Source organism: Chiloscyllium plagiosum, chromosome 3 (assembly GCF_004010195.1).
Source record: "Chiloscyllium plagiosum isolate BGI_BamShark_2017 chromosome 3, ASM401019v2, whole genome shotgun sequence".
Taxonomy (NCBI): domain Eukaryota; kingdom Metazoa; phylum Chordata; class Chondrichthyes; order Orectolobiformes; family Hemiscylliidae; genus Chiloscyllium; species Chiloscyllium plagiosum.
Genome location: NC_057712.1, coordinates 33923346 through 33946904, shown reverse-complemented (window position 1 = coordinate 33946904; position 23559 = coordinate 33923346). Strand labels below are relative to the sequence as shown.

The 23559-nt window shown below is 38.7% G+C and overlaps 1 protein-coding gene across 7 annotated transcripts in view; it reads left to right on the top strand.

Annotated features, from left to right (window-relative positions):
• LOC122542073 (muscular LMNA-interacting protein) overlaps positions 1-23559 on the top strand; it is a 174637-nt gene that overhangs the window by 30023 nt on the left and 121055 nt on the right. For 4 of the 7 annotated variants that reach the window (XM_043679432.1, XM_043679424.1, XM_043679408.1 and 1 more), the window contains exons 2-3: positions 12349-12402; positions 17955-18011. In XM_043679432.1, the coding sequence (XP_043535367.1) occupies positions 12391-12402; positions 17955-18011 (69 nt within the window). In that variant the 5' untranslated portion in view covers positions 12349-12390. Of the gene's footprint in view, positions 1-9461; positions 9484-12348; positions 12403-17954; positions 18012-23559 lie in introns of those variants that run through there. The other 3 variants (XM_043679442.1, XM_043679452.1, XM_043679398.1) reach the window with 2 other exon arrangements.

The window sequence follows — 23559 nt, the reverse complement described above, 5'->3', positions numbered from 1 at the left end:
ATCTAAAAAGTGAGATAACTGAGTTTTACATAAATTCATGCAGCTTTTGAGCTGAGTTCTACATGAATGCATGCAGTTTTTGAGCAAAGTACAATGTAACCCTACAAGTACAAATTCACCCCACAAAATATATGTATGCATGTGGGTCTTTGTCTGTGTGTGTGTCTGTCTGTCTGTCTGTCTGGGTTGGGGGTTGAGAGTGTGAGAAAGTGTATGTGTGTAGTGAGTACAGAGCCTCTTAAGTCTGTGAGGGGGTGCATGTGAGAGTGTGGGTGTCTGTGTGTGCGTCTGTGTGTATGTGTGTGCAGGAGTGCCTGTGTGTGAGTGAGAGTTTGTGTGTGTATAGCGCAATGGTGGTCACCTGTAATGTGACATGAACCCAAGGTCCCGGTTGAGGCCCTCCCTATGGGTACCGAACTTAGCTATCAGCCTCTGCTCGGCCACTTTTCTCTGCTGCCTGTCCCGAAGTCCACCTCGGAGGATGGTCACCCGAAGGTCCGAGGCTGAATATCCTGGATCACTGATGTGTTCCCAACTGGGAGGGAACCTTCCTGTCTGTTGATTGTTGTGCGGATGAATGGGCACCGCACAACAATCAACAGCCAGGAGGGTTCCCTCCCAGTGGGGGAACACTTCAGTGGTCCAGGACATTCAGCCTCGGACCTTCGGGTGACCATCCTCCGAGGTGGACTTCGGGACAGGCAGCAGAGAAAAGTGGCCAAGCAGGGGCTGATAGCTAAGTTCGGTATCCATAGGGAGGGCCTCAACCGGGACCTTGGGTTCATTTTACATTACAGGTGACCACCATTGCACTGTGCACACACACAGATACTCCTGCACACTCACACTCACTCGCTCGCTCACTCACTCATTCACAGGCACTCCTACACACACATACACACAGACGCGCACACAGACACCCACACACACCCTCACAGACACACACACTCCCACACTCTCACATGCACCCCCTCACAGACTTAAGACACTCTGCACTCACTACACACACAAACACTTTCTCACACTCACAACCCCCAACCCGGACAGACATACACACACACAGATAGACAAAGACCCACATGCACGCATATATTTTGTGGGGTGAATTTGTACTTGCAGGGTTACATTGTACTTTGCTCAAAAACTGCATGCATTCATGTAGAACTCAGCTCAAAAATTGCATGAATTTATGTAAAACTCCGTTATCTCACTTTTTAGATTAGAATCAATCTAAACATCATGGCATAGACAGAGAACACAGGGGGCCAATACCTTCAACATATTGCCTAGCTATCACCATTGTTAACAGCTAGCCCGAGAATGCAACTTTTTTAAAAAAAAAGTTCTGTGATTTACACATGAAAGAAGTAAAACTATCACTGTATTCTAACAGATGAAAGGCTTAACAGACAATCAATTTTTGAATATATAATTTTGCTATAAATTCTGTGTGTTAGGATTGAGCCCTCCACTATCACCTGATTAAGGAGCGTCGCTCCGAAAGCTAATGTGCTTCCAATTAAACCTGTTGGACTATAACCTGGTGTTGTGTGATTTTTAACTTTGTACACCCCAGTCCAACCCCGGCATCTCCAAACCTTTCATAGTAGTTGTTGTGCAGACTTGATAGGCTGAAGAGCTTTTTCTGTGCTGTATGAATTTATGAATCAATGAATCTCTGAAGCTGCTCACTATAGTAATCAACAGTGAGGGAAACTGCTGACACATTTTGTATTTTCTTTCAAAGTCAATATTTTTAAAGCTCCTGTTTTTGTTTCAAATCTTCAGCATTCGCAAATCTTTGTTTTATTATGTTTAAAGCTACTGATGAATTATGCTGGTGAATTTCTGCCTTCACACAGGTCAGATTTAGGGAGTTGTAGCAGTGGAGTGCCTGGACATTTGTACTAGGATTTGTCACCCCGTGTTTCCACCTTTTTGAGAGCACAATTATGTCAGTGGATTCCTCCTCACCTGCCACCCCCACTCAGCGTGAATTGTGGGACTAATATTAGGGGAAGGCAATTTATTCAGAGTTCTTCTTTGTAAACTTGGATAGTAAACGAGTGCAGGAAGCAAGCATATTCATTGCAGGATTGCATGATGGTGACATAGAAAATCATATCCCGACAATGCAGAAAGAGGCCATTCAGCCCCTTGAGTCTGTACCAACCCTCTGAAGAGCATCCTACCAAAATCCACTGCCCCCACCCTATCCCCATAACCCCACATTTAGCTAATGGCTAATCCACCACGCCTCCACATCTCTGAACTCTGTGCGGCAATTTAGCATTGCTGATCCACTTAACCTCCAGTTCTCTTTGCATTGTGGGAGGAAACTGGAGAACTCAGCAGAAATCCATTCAGACACAAGGACAACATGCAAACTCCACAAACAGCCACCCAAAGTTGAATCAAACCCTGGTCCCTAAGAGGCAGCAGTGCTAACCACTGTGCCACCCTCGAGATTAAAGCAAATGGCAACTGATCTGCAAGGAATTAATTGTTGTTAGTGTATGGGATTTCCAGTAAGGGAGTGGCATTCCCTCAACTGAGGAACTTGTATCACCATTGGCTAGCCCAATCAGTGTCTCCTATTACAGGCTCCACATGTATCCATTCCACTGAGCAGGAACCTCCAGGATTGGTATTGGTTTGGTGTCCACCCTTACTATGGACTAACCAAGGCGCTGAGACTTGGAAATGTGAAAGATTGGATCCTTTAATATGTTAAAAATGACATCATTCGTCCTAGAATTCTTTTCTGAACAAAAATTTATTGATAGTGAAACAAGTTGTTGGATTTTCCCCCTAATTTCAAGCAAAGCTAGGGAAGCACTCACTGCTTGATAAGTGATGAATCTATCCTGTTAAGGAACAAAACAAAATTCAGCAAATCTACACATTTAAGTCATCATCTTAATAAAAGATTTTAGGTGGGATCTATTGCCAGGATCTAAATGCTGGGTAGAGAAGCTCCTTCCTCGGATCTACTAATTGGAAGGTGAACACGTCTGGAATGCTTTCATCAAGAAACAGCTAATGGGTTTAATCACCTGTTAAGTGTGGACTTTATATGTTGAAAAGGTGCAAAGCCTGATACAGCAAAATAATCCTAGTTTTCTGAGGCAAAGAGAAAGGTTGAGCCAGACATGGCTGCAAAGCAACAGAATGTGAATGTGAGAATGCTAGCAATAACAGCAGAGAAATAGCTAACATTTAACCATGAAAAGTTTAATACATTGTCCTACACTTCACATTATATGAATTCTATTTATAACCATTTTGTTATCATATTTGAGGAATTGTCTGTATTCATTGACCTTGTACACAACCATGGCTTGATGCTTGGATACAAAATCAGAAGTAGCCTAGAAACTCCATTATGTAATTATTAGGTTTAATCTTCCAGAGGTCCATTTCAAGATCCCTAGACAACTATTGGCTGTTTAAAAGTATACCAAATATTTGAATAAATGCACCAATTTTCACCTTCATTTGGGGTGCGTTAATATATGTTATGAGCTGATTCTTGACATAGTCCAACATACAAAAAAAATTCAACTGTTTACAATTTGCACTGTGGCTATAGTGAGTGCTAATACATTCTATTTAAGTTACTTTATTGACGTGCTCTCAGCATTATTTTTAGAGAAGTGTTTGTAAAGTTCCATAGTGATTATTCTTGCTCACCCTCACTTTCTCTAACCCCTGGTCCCACCCCCACACTCCCATTCTACAGACACCAAGTTGTATCAAATGCCTTTGAATCATTTGAGAATAGCTTCTCAATGCTAAGTTTAGAATGAGATAGCTGAATAAAATATTTTACTGTCCTCCCTGAATCTTTGACATTTGAATATTGCATTTTAAGAATAGTTGTTAAACACTTGTAATGCTTTTTAATTACTTTCATAGTCAAAGAGCTGTTAAATATTTTGTTGGACCTTTAAGAGATTCTGCAGAGCAGATTTGCATACATAAGGTTGAAATTTGACTGGTTATAGTGTACCAGTTTTCATGATGTGAAGCTACCAGTGTTATTATGTAGAGATGATTTTAAAGTTGAATGTAAGTGCTATGGTTTCAGGCCCTGGTGACATTCATCTGAAGATGTTAATGTAAATGGAGGCTGTACAATGCAAGCTATTTAAAGTCTGATTAGGGGCTGGGATTATTCCCATGCATTAAAGATATACCTATCCAAAGCTGATATCTAAAATGTTCAATTAATGACATTGAATCAAGACTTTTGTCTTTCGATACTTTTCCAAATATGCCCATCTCACTGGCCCTAATTTTCTAAAATAAACAAGCTGGCCATTGTTCCAAAATACAGTCCAACACACTTATGTGCAGGCACGTATAAGTGGAGGGACAGGGGCCAGAAAGATAATACTTTTCTCTAGTTTCTCCCACCCAGGCCTTCTCTAAGCTCACTTTGTCCAAATTCACTTTCCTGCAGCGTTACTCTGATTAAACTACTGACCATCAAACCTCCCTCCTGGACTGCCATATAACTGATATTATTGATTGCTTTCTCACTTCGAGCACTGTCTCTCTGTTCAAGTTCAAATCAACCCATCACCCATTATTCATCAAAAACCAACCGTTGATTCTTTCTGTTCTTGCAAGCTACCAGCTCATCTCCTCTTACCTCTCCAGAATCCTTGAATACGCTATCATCTTCTAATCTATACTCATTGTTTCTCAGAACTGCATATTTGATTCCCTTCAATCCGGTTCTGACACCCTTCCCTCCCTCAATTGTCCTGAAATCAATTTTACTAAAGTCAGAGAACATCCTACATGATATCAGGTATTTCAAAATTACTTCATTGAGAATACGGCACTTTGGAAAGTTCAGGTTGCACTCCAGAGATTATTTCACAACAATCTCAACTGATAATTTATTGTTCACAGGCTGCTACACTGTTGTAGGTACCATCTTTTGGATGAGATGTTAAACATACGATGTCTGTTCTCTCACGCGAATCCAGTTGTAAAATTATGTAGATTCTAGACTCCTTCAAGCAATGTACCTTTAAAACAATGTATAATGCTCCTGTATGAAGGTCCTTGCTTTCAGTCACTCCATGCTCAGTGAAATTGAGTCATTTGTATAGTCTGTTCAATGTTATGTGTAATGTAACACTAATTGTTTTGGTTCAGTGCTTATTGACTATGTATAAGTCTGACCTATCATAACTGTGCAAAAGTTGGCGTTGTTCATAAACTTCAAGACATCTGTTTCAACAAGAACCCAAACTCTGTGATATATGTTATGTGAGTTAATATAAAAGGAAGCAGTCATACCATATTATGAAGGCAATGGTGTTTGATCCAAAGTGCTACATCAGACATGGGAGATCCCTAGCCACTATTTCAAAGAGGAGGGGAAGTAGCCCTGGTGACTTGGCCAAAATTTATCCCTCAATTTAAAAAAAGAGCTTGGGTTATCTAGTCATTATAATGTTGTAGTTTATTTGAGCTTGCTGTCTACAAATTAGCTGAGCCAACTCCTAAATTATAATAGTGACCATTCAAAAATACTGTTTTGTTAAAAAGCTGTTCAACATGTACTGAGGTTGCAAAACTTCTAAATCAATTTAAGTCTTTTTCTTTCTTAACTGATACTTTTTCAGTTGGTCATGCATAAAATGTCCCTTCCAAATGTATGCTGACTATTTCTACGTTTGGTTTGTAGATGTTTTTCTAATCCAGACCAGGGATTTCACATTTTCTAATGTTCGACAATTTATAAATTATGTCTCCACTTTCTGTCTTAAATGTCTCAAATTCTTATATTTCTTATCATAATTTCATATCAGTTCTACTGAGGCAAAGTATTTATTAAATACTTCTGCCTCTTCATCGCCATTACCTGTGAATTTATCTTGTATTTTGATTGCATATAAATAATATGCGGCTATAAATTAATATTTAGAAAGTTGAAATTGGCAACAAAGTATAAGATTGATTTTTCTTCTTGATGCACTTGCTGCTGTCTAAATGATATCTAGCATTTGTTTGTTGGAAGTCGTTATTAAAGAACTGCAATAAAAATTTATTTTACTTCAACTGAAGAGAGCTAGGAGAAAATTGCTTTTCACTCTTTATCGTGCTGTTACTTTGATATAGTGGTGACACTGTTTTCTTCACCACATTTGTCTAATTTTGCACACCTACGCCGTAACTTTTTTGTGCTTTTAGTTGGCAACAAAACCTCTAATTAGAATTGTCTCACTTAATACTTCTCTTCTAAACTTTAAGGTTTCCTCAACCTGTCTTTTTGATTGTGATGTCTGGAACCTCCTGTGTTCCTCTCACTCTCCCCGCTCCCACCTCTAACTAACTCTAGTCCACCTTATTTTTGTTGGAGTCTGACACTGAAATATGAATTATAGACATTGTATCGACACAAGTCATTGCAGTTAACAAGTCATTTTGGTAGCTCCGATTTCCTTCCAATGAGGGAAGAATCTAGCTAACAAGAAGCATACCAACTCCCATCTTCCAGTTCATCTGCTCAGTGATGAGGTCAAGTTTCAACATTTAGATGCCTGGACCATGTAGTTTCTCTTTGGAGGCTGTTACTTCTGTTTCTGTTGCCATGTTTGATTTAATAGGACAATGAATCTCATTCTTGTATCAACTTTGAAATGAATGAGGTACTTTTTGCAAGGTTTGTGAAGGTTTGTGTTTGCTCGCTGAGCTGTAGGTTTGATATCCAGACGTTTCATTACCTGGCGAGGTAACATCATCAATGGCGACCTCCAAGTGAAGCGAAGCTGTTGTCTCCTGCTTTCTATTTATACCTTTCTCCTGGATGGGGTTCCTGGTGTTTGTGGTGATGTCATTTCCTGTTCATTTTCTGAGGGGTTGATAGATGGCATCTAGATCTATGTGTTTGTTTATGGAGTTGTGGTTGGAGTGCCAGGCCTCTAGGAATTCTCTGGCATGTCTTTGCTTAGCCTGTCCCAAGATAGATGTGTTGTCCCTGTCAAAATGGTGGTTTTTTTCATCTGTGTGAAGGGCTACGAAGGAGAGAGGGTTGTGGCTTTTTTTTTGTGGCTAGCTGTTGACCAGCTAGCCACAAAAAGACATGACTGTTGCAACCCATGTAGTATTGGGATACCCACAGTGTTCAAAAAAATTAATAATGGCCAAAAAGAAGATTAGGTACCTTGGAGAAATTAATTCAAATCTAACCATCTATCTTTGATGCTCAGTGACATTATACTTGCTGAATCTCCTACTATTAACATCCTGCAGTTTACAATTGACCAGAAAATGAACTAGGTTGGCTCTGTAAATAATGTGTCTACTATAGCAGGGTCAGAAGCTAGGAATTTTACGGTGAGTAACTTATGTTCTATTTCTTATCCTATGCGCCATCTACAAGGCACAATGTCAGTAATGTTCTGAACTTCATTCCAGGTTTCTGAAACAGCAACAGTGGAAAAAAACAGTGATATAATACAAATCAGGATAATGTATAAATTAGAAAGCAATTTGCAGGTGATTCTGCTCCCATGCATCTACTAGCCTGGTCCTTCCAGGTGGTAGACCTTCAGGTTTAGTAGGGGCTGGTGATAGAGTCTCAGGTGAGCTACTGCAGTGGTGTATATCTTGTAGATGGCATTCAGTGCTCCCACTGTTGGTAGTGGAGGAAGTAAATGCTGAAGGTAGTGGTAGAGTGCCAAAAAGGGAGGTTTGTTTGATTTGTACAGTATTGATTTACTTGAGTATTGTTGGAACTGCATACAACCAGGCAAGTGGGGGGGGGGGGGGAGGGAGGGGAGTATTCCATCACATTCCTGACTTGTGCCTTATGTTGGTGTGTAGGTTGGGAAGCACGAGATGAGTCACTCACCATAAAATTCCTAGCTTCTGAACTGCTATAGTAGACACATTATTTCTTGGGCCGATCCAGATCATTTTCTGGTCAATTGTAAACTTCAGAATGTTGATAGTGAAAGATTCAGAAGTATGATGTCATTGAGCATCAAAGGTAGATGGTTAGATTTGAATTGATTTCTCTAAGGTGCATCTTCTTTTTGGCCTTTATTACATGTTGGAACTTTTTATCCTGCTATGTCTTTTTAATGTGATTATTTGTTCTTTCTTCAAAGTTGCTTTAAAATTCTGCAATGTTACTGTGTTCTAAATGTTACTGTGTTCTTGGCTTTAAATCTTTTAAACTTTTAGTAAATCAATGCTGTTTTAATCTGTTTCATTGGAAGACTTTTACTCCTTTAAATAACAATGCTCTAAGTTCTATATTGTAACATTGTTGTAGCTCTGTACTGTTTATATGAGGTTTTCCCATCTTTTAACAAAGATTCTCCCATTTTCTTCAATAACAAGTGCACTATAGTACAAAGCACCATTGAGGTAGAAGGAGAAAAGAGAAAGGTGGTAGTTGTGAGAATAGCTTTAAGGCAATAGATACTGACACCTCCAGCAGAGGCGAGAGTTCAAAGGCTGTTTACCTACCTGAAGACATGGTTCAGGATATCTCTTTGAGGCTGGAAGGAATTCATAATTTGAGGGAAGGTGTTACAGACCAGACCAGACCAGACCCCACAAAGTATATTATGGAGAAACCATAAACCCATCTATAGTTTTTAAAAAGGCAAGTATAAAGCCTTGCATTCTAAATATGATTCAATTGGTCCATCTCTAAGCTTTAATCAAAATACACTTTATTAGTTGTTGAGAGTGTGGTGCTGGAAACGCACAGCAGGTCAGGCAGCATAATCAGGAAAGGCTTATGCTGAAGCATCAATTCTCCTGCTCCTCAGATGCTGCCTGACCTGCTGTGCTTTTCGAGCACCACATTCTCGACTCTGATCTCCAGCATCTGCAGTCCTCGCTTTCTCCACGCTTTATTCTTACAATACAGTTAAAATACTACAGAAGGAATTGGCATAACTTTAATCTATTGAAATACTTAACAAAACAATGTATTATTTAACCATTAATTATCATCTATTCCAATTTAGGCAGCATCCTATAAACACACTGTTGAGAAAAGCAATTCACAGTTATGATTCTCATGTGTTTTCTATCTTCAGTCAAGTAGAAAGAAACACCAAAAGAAACAATCTTCTCCTTTTGATTTTTAAGAGGAAGCCTGTCATCTAAAACTTCACTCCAGCAGCAGAGAACGCAAGCTTTTAGCTCCAGCAGCCAGCAGAAACCTCCTCAACTAACTGAAAGCAAAACCAAAACCTTCCTGGGTCTATGTGAGCCTTGACCCCGCCCAGTCGTGTTTCTATTTTAAAAAAACCCAGGGAGAACTCCAAGCTGTTTACCGACTGTCCATCTAAAGGAGACATTTTGGTACTCCTGTTACAACACCCTTCTGCAAGAGAAACAGCACAGATCACATCTCTTAAAGGCACAGCATGATTGCAAATAATCCAATTATCATGGTTAACTTACATAACAATGATCAGTGAAGGTATCAATATGGGGGTGAGTAGCGATAAAGTTGCAATAGATTATGTTGTGGAATCAGTATGGGTGGAAATAGGAAATCGTTGGGGAAAGAATTCGTGGGTGGATTCTTCTATAAGTCCCCAAAGAGTTGCTTCATTCTGGGTCAGAATATAGATCGGAAAATAATGGAGGCATATAAGAAGGACACGGTGATTGTCATGGGTGATATTAATCTGCGTATTGCCTGGACAATCGGAAGGATAAATGTGACATCAGAGATGAATTTCTAGAGTGTATAAGGAACTATTTATTAGAACAGTATGTTGAAGAACTTACCATTCAACAGGCTATTTTAGCTCCAGTAATGTGTAATAAGATAGAATTAATTAAATATCTCATCATTAAAGATCCTCAAAGGACTAGCAATTAAAATAAGGTACAATTTCAAATTCAGTTTGAGAGATAGCAGTCCAAATCTCAAATTAGTGTCCTCAACTTAAATACGGGCAATTGCAGAGATATAAAAAAAGTTTTCTAAAGCCGGCTCTGATTTTTCAAGTCCTCATGAAACACGCTGTAAAATTTCCTCAGCACCTGTTTATTTATGCATGAGACAAACTGGACTATTTTCTATAAATTGAACATAAGAACTAGGAGCAGGAGTAGGCAATTTTGCCCCTTGAGTCCGCTCTGCCTTTTAATGTAATCGTGGCTGATCTCATCTTTGCTTCAACTCCACTTTCCTGCCCACTGTCCATAACCTTTCAATTCATTATTAATTAAAAATCTGTCCATCTCCTGTTAAAATTTACTCAATCAGATGTCAGGAAAATCTTTTTCACCCAAAGGGTAGTTGGGAATTTGGAACTTACTGCTTATAAGGGTAGTAGAGCCAGAAGCCCTAATAACATTCAAGTAGTATTTAAATGTGTACTTGCAATGCCAAGGCATACAAGGCTATTGGCCAAGTGCTGGAAAATGAGATCAAAACAGTCAGGTACAGACTGGTACAGACGACTTGGGCCAAAGGACCTCTCTTGTGTTGTAAATCTCTGACATTATGATAATAAAATTTCACCTCTGTCAAATTATAGCTCAGTTTGATCTCATGTCAGCAGAGAAGATTCTAAATAATTGGCATGCTACAGTTCTGAGACACAAAACAGTTTGGATTACTTAGACATAGCTGTTCAAATGCAGAGGCTTTAACCAGTATGATGACTGATGTTTTGTGTTAAATTGTGTGCTTGAGAAGCATAATGTTCCATTGAGTTATGGTATGGTGGAATTGGGAAAGAATCTGACAAGAATGTAAAGGACGTTTAAGTGCATTCATCATTATTTGTATGCGAACTCTCCAGCAATCTATGGCAAAGAAGAAGAGCATCGTGTATTGAGAGTGCTCTTTTTAGTTTTTTGCAATAGAAGCTCAGCATGAACCTCTGAGTTTCAAGAAGTTTCAGTACTTGCCACTATTAAATTGTATTAAACCTAACACAGAAAGTTGCTTCTGGTGCACACCCTTTTCCTGCAATTATTGTTCCAGCAATGCTGCTCAAATTCTTCTAGCAAGGGAACAATTAAATCTGCCCTTACTAACAGTAAATGCTCTTGAATATTTTTAATAGATGCTTTTAGTCTCTAGCTCCTTTCTTTCTGTATCTAATTTGATTCAAACTTGCCCTGTTTAGTTTTCCAGCATTCATCTTTCTCTGTTTTTGTCTTTCAATCTGTTTAGTTAAGGAATTATACCATTGATCGCATTGTTCATTGAGGTCCCAGATGCATGTTGAATTGTCACTGCCAGAAATTGATGGTGCAAACTGTTTATGGAATGAAAAGTGAGGAGGGAAAACTAAGTTCAATTTATTACATGAGGAAATGCACTACCCTGGCAAGATCTAAGCTAATATCTCAGCCTGCATTGTGCTTCCGGAGAGGGACATGAAATAACAGTAGTGACCATTAAGCAACAAACTTTAGCTTTCCTGAAGAGGATGTGTTGGCATTACTTGGAAAATGAGATTTAAAAAATGGTAATTATTAAACGATGACAGCCAAGTTGTCATTGTTTTTAAAATAAAATGTCCTAGTCAGTGTTAATCATTGCCTAAATTAAACCTGGCATTCTGTGGTCATCTGAGCAATGATGTATAATATGGAGGTTAGTGTGTTGAGGAACGCTTTACAAGCAAATCGTTAGGCCAGGTAGATTTGACCGGGGACATGAATATTAATTATGTAAAAGTATAATTTTGATAACTTCAAAATAGATTTTATTTTATATGACATGCTTCTTAAGTATACGTATGTCTCTATGCATTTGCATAGACTAAAACCAGGGGGCATATTCTCAGGTTAAGTGGTAAAGCCGGAATAAATTTCTCATCTGAGTCGGGTGGTGAATCATTGTAGTCTCTACCCCAGAGGGTTTTGAAAGCTCAGTAATTGAAAATGTTCAAGACAGAAATTATAAATTTCTGGAATTTAGCATCATGAAGGAATATGCAGTTAGTGCAGAAAAGTGCTATTGAGTTAGATAATCAGCCATTAGCTATTGAATAGTGGAGCAGGCTTGATAGGTTTAATGGCCTACTCATATTCCTATATTACTAAACATGCCTATGACAGGGCATTATGATCAGTGACTATGTTGTCTAGTTGCTTTGCAAAAGAAATGCAGTAGTTTCATTAAAGATCTTGCTATTGAGCCAGACAGCTTGGATGCCTGAATCTTTTCCCTGGCATGGTTCCCACCTCTCTCCTGCGAAATGTGATCTCTGCCAGTTCCTGTGAAATTCAATGCAATAAAACATCCCACAGGGTAATAAATGATGCATCGTAAATTCCAGGCCTAGTCATTTCTTTCTTTGAACATTTTGTTTGTTTATCACCTTATAGGATCTTATAACTATTAAGAAGCAAGTCGAGGGGTGTTCTGCAATGAAGTCAGCGGTAAGTGTTAATGTTGGTTGAAATTGATTCTTAAGCAGTTTATAAGTTTGAAATACTGTAGAGGGCGTGATCTAGGTAACATTGAGATTTATCCCTGCAGCCAAACCCTGAGTGTGCAGCTGTTCAATGTTTTATAAATGCCATTGATTCTCATGTGCCGGCTTATAATATTCCAGATAAATGATATTGGGGATTCACTGCAGATAAATTCATCCTTAATGTAAGATGCTTCAAATGCACAAAGGTACTGCCTACTGAATCACTCCATATATAGTTATTTTTAATATTTAATGCTGGAAATAACATCAAATTATATTCTTTTTTCACAAGGCTTTTTAGGTGGTTTCATTTAAAGGACTATTTTTCCAAGTAAAGTGCTCAGTGATGTCTTACCCAGCACAGACCAGAAAGCCAATTAATAGTGTGACTAGTCTCTCGTTACTGTTGACATTTATTTTGGAAGTTAGGATTACATTCAAATTGAGTACATGAAAGGACAATCTGCAGCAGACTGTTAATTCTGAAAATAAGGTATAGTAATAACTATCTTGGAATTGATTCTTGTATTATTATGCCTGTAGAGACCTTTATGTTTAAAGAGAAGCTCAAACTCCCAATTATCAGCTGAAAGAATTCTACCACAACATTACAATAAAAAAACAAGCATTACAAAATTAGATATGAAATATTAAATTATATTTTGAAACAATTAAAACCTAGATCAACAGGTCAGACCAATTAGAAATATAAACAGCAGCTAAATACAAAAGAATAGCCACGTACCTGGTGATTGTTAAAACAATTTTAAATTATGGATTTTAGGAAGTCAGCTCTAAGACTTCTCTTTACCTCATTGTTATTTCTGGTAGATTTTATGCAATTGCAGGTGGATTATATATTTTGAGCTAATGCCTCTCCACTGTGGGTTCTGGTACAGTGTATAGCACTTAGGCAAAAGTGAGGACTGGAGATTAGAGTCAAGATTACAGTGGTGCTGGAAATGCACAGCAGGCCAGGCAGCATCTGAGGAGCAGGAAAATTGAAGTTTCGGGCAGGAGCCCTTCATCAGGACTTGCTAATTTAGAGTTGAACCTCGTAGCCAACCTTACTCTGCATTGTAGTCTCAGCACATCCTCTTTGCTGTTTGATTGAATGTCTTGTAATAATGGTCGATGAATGGAAGCAGATTGCTACTTCCTTGTGTAAAGCTTTCTATTCTCCAGTGTATTTTCTAAAACTTCGAATGTCGTATCCTAAGTTAAGGCAAGCTCCAGTTTTGTAAAATAATTGCTGCACAATCTAGTTCACAATATTAAGTGAAGACTGCACTGAGACTTCACCATTCAAACCCACTTTGTTTTGGCTAAACCCTTTCCACTCCGCTTTATTTAAAACTTAGTTAGAGATATATGTTTTGGCCAAACCTCTGGGCATTTGTGATGATCTCTACCTTCCTTGTCAATTACGATCTGTGAAGCCCCTCGGGATAGTTTATCACAATTAACGAACAGAATTTGTAGCAGTTATCACAGCAGATTTCATGTAGATCAAAATTCTTAATTGTCTTAATATAACATTAGACATGTAGAGTGTACAGGCAGTCAGGACAAACATTGATATCCAACATAAATAACCAGCCATGTATAACTGAAACAGAATCATTGATATCTGATTTTAAAAATGTATATGCCAAGGATTGAAATCAAATTTGCAATTTCTTATTCCTGTTGGTGTACATTGCCCCTTGATTAGATTCTCATTATACATGACTTGCCCATTATCTTTATTGTACTCTAATTTTCTGTTTTGAGGCTGAGAGGTAATGTCGCAGGAAATTTAGAGCATTGCTGCAATATATTGTGTTAGTAAAGTACCATCAGCACAGTGTAGTTGGTGGCTGTGAAAGGACTAGTATTGAGCAAATTGGCAACGAGGATCGGGCAAACAAACTTCTGTTCTGCACAATGCCGAACAAGCGACAACTTGACCATTGCAGGTTTTATTGCAATTGTACTCATCAGGTGAGTGCCAGTCCATTTCCCATTTGAGAAGCTTTGTCAGATCAATGGTGAGCCATGTTTCACAGAATATCCATGCTTTGTCGTGCTCTTGTGGCCATACACTTGACACAGCTAGTGCAGTTCGATCACAGTTAACTTCCTAATAATTGTGCAGCAAAGATCAACGAATAGTGAGTAGAAGTTCTGTTACTGAAGATAATCATTAACTGACAATTATGTGGCATGAATATTATGTCCTGGTGCGAACCCAGATCTTGTTTAAGTTCTGGTGTTGTCTGGCCTGTTTACTTTATTATGGAATGATATATACCTAAAGCTGGACACTGTGGAATCATCAGTCCTACACTATTCTTCAAAGAGAGTGAAGGAGAGAGCATTAGAGAAACCAGTAATTCTGTAGTTCCCATCCATAACTCTCCTCCACCCAATCCTGCAGTCCCCTAAACATTTGGGTCAATGTTGCAAAGTAATTTTGATGATTGATAATTATAAAGGAGTTTTAAGTAATCCTGGTTCACCTGGGCACAACAGAAGGTGTAGCAATTTTGATGGAAATTGAACTATTGCTAGGAAAATGTACTGAAAGATTTTGGATCATTTATATCATAATGGCCCAGATTTGGACTCAGAGACTGGAATTTCTCCATTTGGTATCCATGTCTGATGTTGGGTGCAGATCCTCTACTTAGATGTACATTTCCTCACATGTTAAACCTGGTCAACAATTGAATCAGAGGTTCAGTTAAATGTGACATCTCATTTCTGTCATTGTGAAAAATCACAGGTGCACTTGTAAGATAATGAACTTTAATTTATTCATTAAGCTATTAAAGGCTACAGATGGCACTTATTCACATTTCCCTAATCCGCCTTCTGGGGAACTATCTGACTTTATGGTGTTGAATGGAGGGATAGTATTGCAGAATACGCATATGAAGGGAAAGTCAGTAGAAGTACCTGCCAATTCTTGCCTAACATATGACTTTGAAGAATTGTGGCCAAGACATGCCATGAGATCACTGGGTAGTGCTTTACTAAAATGTTAGTGGCAAGGACCTAAAGTAAGATAGAAAGATCAATTTAAATAACAGCAAAAAGAGAAGCAAAATCACAGTTCTGTTACATTCATTAGTCTAGTGAACAAATCAAGGTCTCTGATCCTGCAAGTGTTGCTGTCATTCTCAATCTGACCTTAGGTCCACTTGATCTGTTTACAGAGACAAGTTATAAATGGAGGGTTACAAATGTTATAAATAGTCACAAGTGAAATGAGCTGATTATTTACAAGAGATGACATTTCAAATGAGTCTTTTGTCAGGACCACATTATGTTATACCCATGTACCATTTATCTGTTCCTTCTATTTAAAAAAAATGTTTAAAATATTGTTCTTCAGAGCCAGATCACTCAGACACCAAATTAGTCTAATACTTGTGCTATTTCCCCACTGCCCCTGCAAATTTGTCACTTCAAGCATTTAACCAATTCTGTTTTGAAATTAATTACTGAATGTACTTCCTTTGAGGCAAACATTCCAAATCAGCATAACCCGCTCTGTTTGACAAATTTCCCATATCCCATTTCTGCTTTATGTTTCGCATTTCCAGCTTCTCCCAGCTCAGACTTCATGCAATAAAGTAGAGCAAGAACCTGAGAAGACTTGATCAGCAACATCACCACTTACAAACCCTTTTTCCAAAATGTTAGGTTCTTATGGCATTGCAGGATCTAACTTATAGAAGTACAAACATTGGTTTGTGATGATAGAATACAGGCTATAACGTTTAATGAGATATATAACTCATGGGATATATTGTGATAAGAAATAAATATCCTGAATTTCAATGTAAATATTACCTTTTACCTCATCAGAGTGTCCTAATATGACTTGCATTTAGGGACCAGTCATTGTCCTGCGTTACAAGAGAGATGGAGAATAATTAGAAAAGTCTTGTTGCAATTGCATTGAGCATTGGTGAGACCACACCTAGGTACTGTGTATAATTTTGATCTCCTTATTTAAGAAATTATATACTTGCATTGAAGGCTGTTCAGTTAAGCTTCGTTAGGTTGGTTTTTGGGGTGAAGAGATTGTCTGAGCAGGGAACATTAAGCAGATTGAGGTGGTGACTACAATATGGGAAACTGAATCACTTTATTTCTATCCTTGCCTTATGCTCATATATATACATTTTTAATAAGTAAGGGCCACCGGACTATGATCCGAAATAGAAATGGTGGTCAGTAGTGCCTCTCTCAACTAGGGGCATTGCCATCCCTTGTCTGAGCTGAGATTAACTAACTTCTATAACTTTTCAAATTATGGAAAAATCAGTGCCTCTATACTTTGTCATAAACCCACTTTATGCTGAAGCTTCTTTGGTATAACTTGTTTTTAACATGTCAATTCAGTGTGTATGATCATTGTTTGTATCTGGTCACATTTTCTGTTTGTGGAAAACTCTTAGTTATTGTAACACTCTGCTCCCTAATCTTTGGTTTTTGTACAAAGGCTGGCAGCACAGATTTCTGGTTGTAGCCCTCATTCGTTTGGCTAGCCTTATCACATTAAATATTTGAAAAGGTACCTCATGGAGAATAGAATTGAAAGCTGTGAGGTGAAGTACAGATATTGATGACCGACATTCTGTGGAAGATGATTGTTCCCACGTAAAGGTGATGTGTACAAAATTGACTTCTGCAAATTACAATGCCAAATTGATCATTTTGCAGTGTTTGGATGGTCAAATTAAAAAATTAACAGTTTTTTTTAGTTATTTACCTTCATCACAATTGGGCAGAGGACATTTCAGTGAAAATGTGCACGTTGTGTTAGAAAAATGAGCTTGGATAATAAATAATCTTATTTGTATTCTATAAATTCAGAATTATTTTTATTTCACAACTGCATTTTCAAAATCAACTAAGGCTCTGATGTGAGATAGCCAAGAGGAGAAAAACATGCTAATGTGAAGTAATTTTAAAGATAGCAATACATCCAAATGTTCTGGAAAATAGAGAGATCTGTATTTGTGTTACACTTACTCCTGATCACAAATTGCTCATTTTTCAACTGTACATTTATTGTGTAAGACTGATATTTTAAATGAATTTTGCAGCTCAACTCCAAATCTCTTTAAATAACATTTGGCTGCACCTTATTAGTTGACTTCCAAAACTATCCATGTCAGCAACAAGCCTGGATTCTCTGTTTTTAAAACTTTGTATGACAGTGTTCCAACTCTTTACCTATTCAGATATACTTAGAACCTAATCATAATTTAAAATACAGTGATTCCTTACATAATTAGAGTAGCTAAATGCTCATTTGGAGTCACCAGTATTCACACCCACAGTGTGACATTTTCAGATGAGGAATTCTTCGGGGCTTGCATAAAGCCCACTCAGTAATTTACAAAAATAGAACTTGTCAGTACAGTCCTCTTGTGCAGTCTCAGCCTTACTTGTACACAAATTATTATTCGTTGCACTCTGTATTATCTTTTTTTTTCCTTCTGTGCTTCTGTTCAGCTGGGAAGTGAAGGTTATGCTGTGAGATCCACGCCGAGTCCTCAAGTTACAGAGCAGGTGAAAATTTGAATAAATCATTAGTTTGAAGTGATTTGCTTCTTCACTAATATGCTGTGTTATTCTGTGGGATGTTGATCTACAGTTTATTTACCTTGTCATGCATATAAAGAGAAATGAAATGTCATACCCAAGTTATAAATTGTAATGTTCCCTTTTTAATGGTTAACATAAGCTATTTAATCATTAACAAAATATTCATCAACACATCATATGGGTAGTGACCACCCTGGAACACGTTACCAGCTGGTTGTAAGAATTTGTGGAAAACTGACATTAGAGATAACGTTTGGAATTGCTGGAAAAATGTATGATGTAAGTCAGCAAGAGTGTGTGTGTGAGAGAGAGAGAGATTCACTGGGTGGAATTGTTCATGACGTTTAAGTTGTTGACTCTCTACTACCTATTTCCAGAAATGTTTGTTTTATTTTGATTTGTTGTCATTGAATTTTCAAGAGTCCATTTAACATACCAATCACTTGTGATAACAGAGAAATGGATGGTTACAGATTGCTTGACCACTGTCTGTCTTTTTCAATAATCAATGGAAAGAAATGTCAGATAGTAGTGTAACGGGTGAACAATGTTCTGTCTATTTTATGCGGAATGTTTAAACCTGGTCAGAATGTTATATTTTGCTGACAGGAATATCAAGCAGTATTAAGAATTATGGCATGATTATATCTATTTTGGAAGCACTGTACATTTAATAATTGAAAGAATATCTTGTTGAGTTATGGAGCAAGTGTTGAAAATGAGGATGGGTGTAGTTGAAAATTTAGTTGGTGGTTGTCTCCTTATCTGACTGTGGATAGTGGCTATTACTGTTCTCTGTTCTTCCTTTAAAAGATGATTTATGGTGAGTGAGCTTTCAAACATAGAACCCAGACTGTTTGGAACTTCTCTAAGTTTTATGTTAGTGCTTAAATTGTTTGGGTTAGTTTTGTTCCATGGGTGTTTCAGCCATGTGATTGTTCAACTTTTCCATAGCAGGAGCAGCTTTGCATCGTTTTGTTCACTTGTATGCTGCAGAAGATGTCCCTGTCCAGTGGATAGCCCCACAAGGCATCAAAGGTGGTTCTTCAGAGCAATTGGTTTTATGGCCTATTGACTGAAATCAAGATGTGATTAAAATAGGGGGAAGCTTTCCTATCTATTGTCTTCTAAAGTAGTTGATTTGAAATCGATTAGATTGAAACAGAGGCAATAAGGATTTGGTGCAAAATCATAAATTGCTGGAAAAATTCGGCAGGTCAGGCAGCATCTGTGGAGAGAAAGCAGAGTTAACATTTCGAGTCCAGTGACCCTTCTTCAGAACAGCCCTTCTATTCTGAAGAAGGATCTCTGAACAGATGAGTTGGTGCCTCAGGCATATAGGCAAAGGTCCCAGAATTTAAGGAAGCAGCCTGAGCAAATCCATATTGAATTTGAAAGGTTTAAGCAAAGTAATTTTTACAGGTGAAGAAAAAGATTAGAATGTACAAAGCTTTGGAATGATTATTTTCTTAGAGGAATTTACAAACTCACTACCTTCCACAATAAGAAATCATGCTGAAGAACAAAGGGTTGCAACTGTTCGGTGGCAATATGACTGTCTTTTGAGAATTAATCTGTAAAACTACTGCTTTTTTTCCATCACCCTAATATATTCGACAGGGGTAGAAAATGGGAGAGTGAAAGTAAGGCAAGTAACCAAAGTAAGGAATGAATAGCTGGAAATGCCTCAAGGTCTCCTCATCAGATCCAAAAGGAAAGTACTGAGGATGGAGGGGAAATTAGAAACCAAGGTGTTTCCAATGTAACAGGGAGGGACAGATTCATTTGGAATGCTGCAAGTTGAAAGGGAAACCCATAGGACTTATTGGAGTTCATAGGATTGAGTCTGAAAAGGAAACTCCGAAGGAAAGACCATGGATCAGATGGCGAGAAGTGAGTGCAGAAGAAATCCATGGAATAGGTGAGAGACATGAAAGGTTTTTATGTAAAGGGAAGAGTCAAAGAAAGAATTCAAGTCCATTACTATTCTAAGATTGATGGGGGCTATTCAAACACTTGCTGATGAATCATTTTGTTTTCCCTCTAAAGAATTCATTGAAAGTCAAAGTGTTGGCAAATGGAATAGGTGGGGAATATATCCCAATTGCATTGTACAAAATCAGTTTGGAGAATGACTTGTGTTTGGAGTAATAGTAGTCAGGAAAGTTTTAAAAAAAGACCCGTGGATGGAATTGATTTAGTTTTAGGGAATGATTTGGCAAGTGGAAATTGTAGCCTCACCTACAATCATGAAGAGTCTAGTTGATACTAAAGAAACATAACAGTCGAAGGAACAGATTCTGTGAACTTTCCCATTGTGTGTAGTGATGGCGAAGAAAGGGCCATCATCAGATGTCACCGTAGTACCACAAGCAGATATTTGGGTAGCTGCAATTCCAAATAAGAATGCTGATAGTTCAAAAGACATGGCATGTCTTTGGTAATTGAGGCTCAGAAAGCAGATCCAGAGTTATACACGTTAATGAAGACCGTTCACACTGAAGCTGAGTCTGAACGGGTTCCAGAGTGCTACTGTATCAAAAAGAGTTTTGTTGAGGAAGTGAAGACATCTCACGGATCTATGGATGACGAATAGATGATTATTCAGTGAAAATGGTGCTGTCCAGATATTGCAAGAAATACATAAGGTTCTTATAGCAGGACATGTAGGAATATGGAAAACACTGGCAAGACTTCACAATGATGTTGTACAGTTATGTAGAACATGTCATACATAGCAATTGGTAGGAAAACATCAATATGTAATCAGCTGAGTGTGCTAGGTCCGACCATCTTCAGCTGCTTCATCAATGACCTTCCCTCCACCATAAGGTCAGAAGCGGGGAAAATTATTGTCGATAATAATTTTCAGCAGCATTCACGACTCCTCAGATACTGAAGCAGTCTATGTTCAAATGCAATAAGATCTGGACAGTATCCAGGCTTGGGCTGACAAATGCCAGACTATAATCATCACCAATAAGAGAGAATCTAACCACCAACTCTTGATATTCAATGGTGTTACCATCACTGAATCACCTATGATCAACATCCAGTGGATTATCACTGATCAGAAACTCAACTGCACTCACACATAAGCACAGTGGTCATAAGAGCAGACCAGAGGCTAGGAATGCTGCAGTGAGTAACTCACCCCCTGACTCCCCAGAGCCTGCCCAAAAGCACAAGGCAGGATGAGTGCAACTTGCTTGGATGAGTGCAACTCAAACAACATTCAAGAAGCTTGACACCATCCAGGACAAGACAGTCCATTTGATTGGCACTACATCCATAAGCATCCAATGCCTCCACCACTGATGTTCAGTAGCAGCAGTGTGTACTATCTACATGATGTACTGCAGAACTTCACCACAGATCTTCAGACAGCATCTTCCAAACCCACGGCCACTTCTACCTTGAAGGACAATGGCAATAGATATATGGGAATACCACCACCTGCAAGTTCCCCTCCAATCTTACCATCTGGGATGGCTACTTACCATCCTGACTTGGAAATATATCACCGTTCCTTCACTGTCACTGGGTAAAATTTCTGGAATTCCCTCCCTAATGGCATTGTGGGTCAACTCGCAGCAAGTGGACTTCAGCAGTTTAAGAAAGCAGGCCACCACCACCTTCACCAAGGCAACTAGGGACGGGCAATAGATGCTGGCCAGCCAGCAATTTCCACCTCGCACAAATGAATACATATTTAAAGATCAGCATCTTTGATACCTGTACCAAATTAGTGTTAGTGGATCATGTAGGACCATCACCAAAACACAAAAACAGGATATTAGGATTTCTCACAATTATGAACATGCCCAGTCGATACCCAGAGGTTGTTCCTGGTGGGTGCACTTCTTTGGCTGACTTAAAGTATTCTGTTCCCAGTGTTCGATTTGGGGGAAGCTAATTGTAATCTGATCCAACACCTCTCAGACACACCTGTGAATCAGACCAATTAGAAAAATAGGACAGTTACAGGATATCATGGCAGGAGCTTTGTTCTGTGACTGGCTTTTCTTTCCCTAACCCAGATCTGCTCCCTACTGTAATGATGCAATGGCTTTAAGAGGTGTATTTTGCCCTTTATATGGGAAGAAATTTTTGAGCCCTAGTTACTGAGCTGTCCATTCAAAGCCAATAAAGTAAACTTTTGTGGACCTTGAGGTTTTTTAAGTTGCAACAATAGAAACAGCAAGAATGGATGGAGTCAGGTTCCCTCAGAACCAGGGTTTTAATTTAGCTTTCAACAATTTGCCAGGGTTTTGAAGCTGCCATACATCTCTCCCTGCTTCAGTAAAATGCTTGAGTTCTCTCTGTTTGCCAGAATTTTCTCCTGGTGTTCTTTCCTCCTTGACTGGAGAAACACTGCAAGTGAGACAATGTTTTACTGAACTTGCCTTTGCCAAAAGTATGTTTGTGGGATGTTACCATTTTGAATAATTGCTGTTTAGTCATTAAATAATCTACTGCTCTGTTAAGTTTTCCAACAAAGTTAAAGTTATACTAATTTTATTTTCTTTTGTTTGTACTTTAACCAGGGATAAGAATAAAGTGTGTTTTACTTAAAACTGAGTAATGTGACCAATTGAATTCTATCTGGAACACAGAACTTTACACATGCCTTTAAATAAGATTAAAGTTAGGGTCAATGCTGTTTCCTTGATATATTTGCAGGGGGTTTGGTCTGGTCCATAACAATGCAAAAGGGAGGATAAACGATCCTCCTTTTAATTTTGCAGATGGTAGGGTCATAGAGATGTTCAGCATGGAAGCAGACCCTTTGGTCCAACCCGTTCATGCTGACCAGATATCCCAACCCAATCTATTCCCACCTGCCAGTATCCAGCCCGTATCCCTCCAAACCCTTCCTATTCATATACCCATCCAAATGCCTCTTAAATGGTGCAATTGTACCAGCCTTCATCACTTCCTCTGGGAGCTCATTCCATACACTTACCACCCTCTGTGTGAAAAAGTTGCTGCTTAGGTCACTTTTATATCTTTTCCCCTCTCACCCTAAACTTATGCCCTCTAGTTCTGGACTCCCTGACCCCAGGGAAAAGACTTTGCCTATTTACCCTATCCATGGGCCTCATAATTTTGTAAACCTCTATAAGGTCACCCCTCAGCCTCTGACGCTCCAGGGAAAACAGCCCCAGCCTGTTCAGCCTCTCCATATAGCTCACATCCTCCAAACCTGGCAACATCTACGTAAATCTTTTTGGAACCCTTTCAAGTTCCACAACATCTTTCTGATAGGAAGGAGACCAGAATTGCACGCAATATTCCGACAGTGGCCTAACCAATGTCCTGTACAGCCGCAATATGACCTCCCAACTCCTGTACTCAATACTCTGACCAATAAAGGAAAGCATACCAAACACCACCTTCACTATCCTATCTACCTGCGACTCCACTTTCAAGGAGCTATGAACCTGCACTCCAAGGTCTCTTTGTTCAGCAACACTCCCCAGGACCTTACCATTAAGTGTATAAGTCCTGC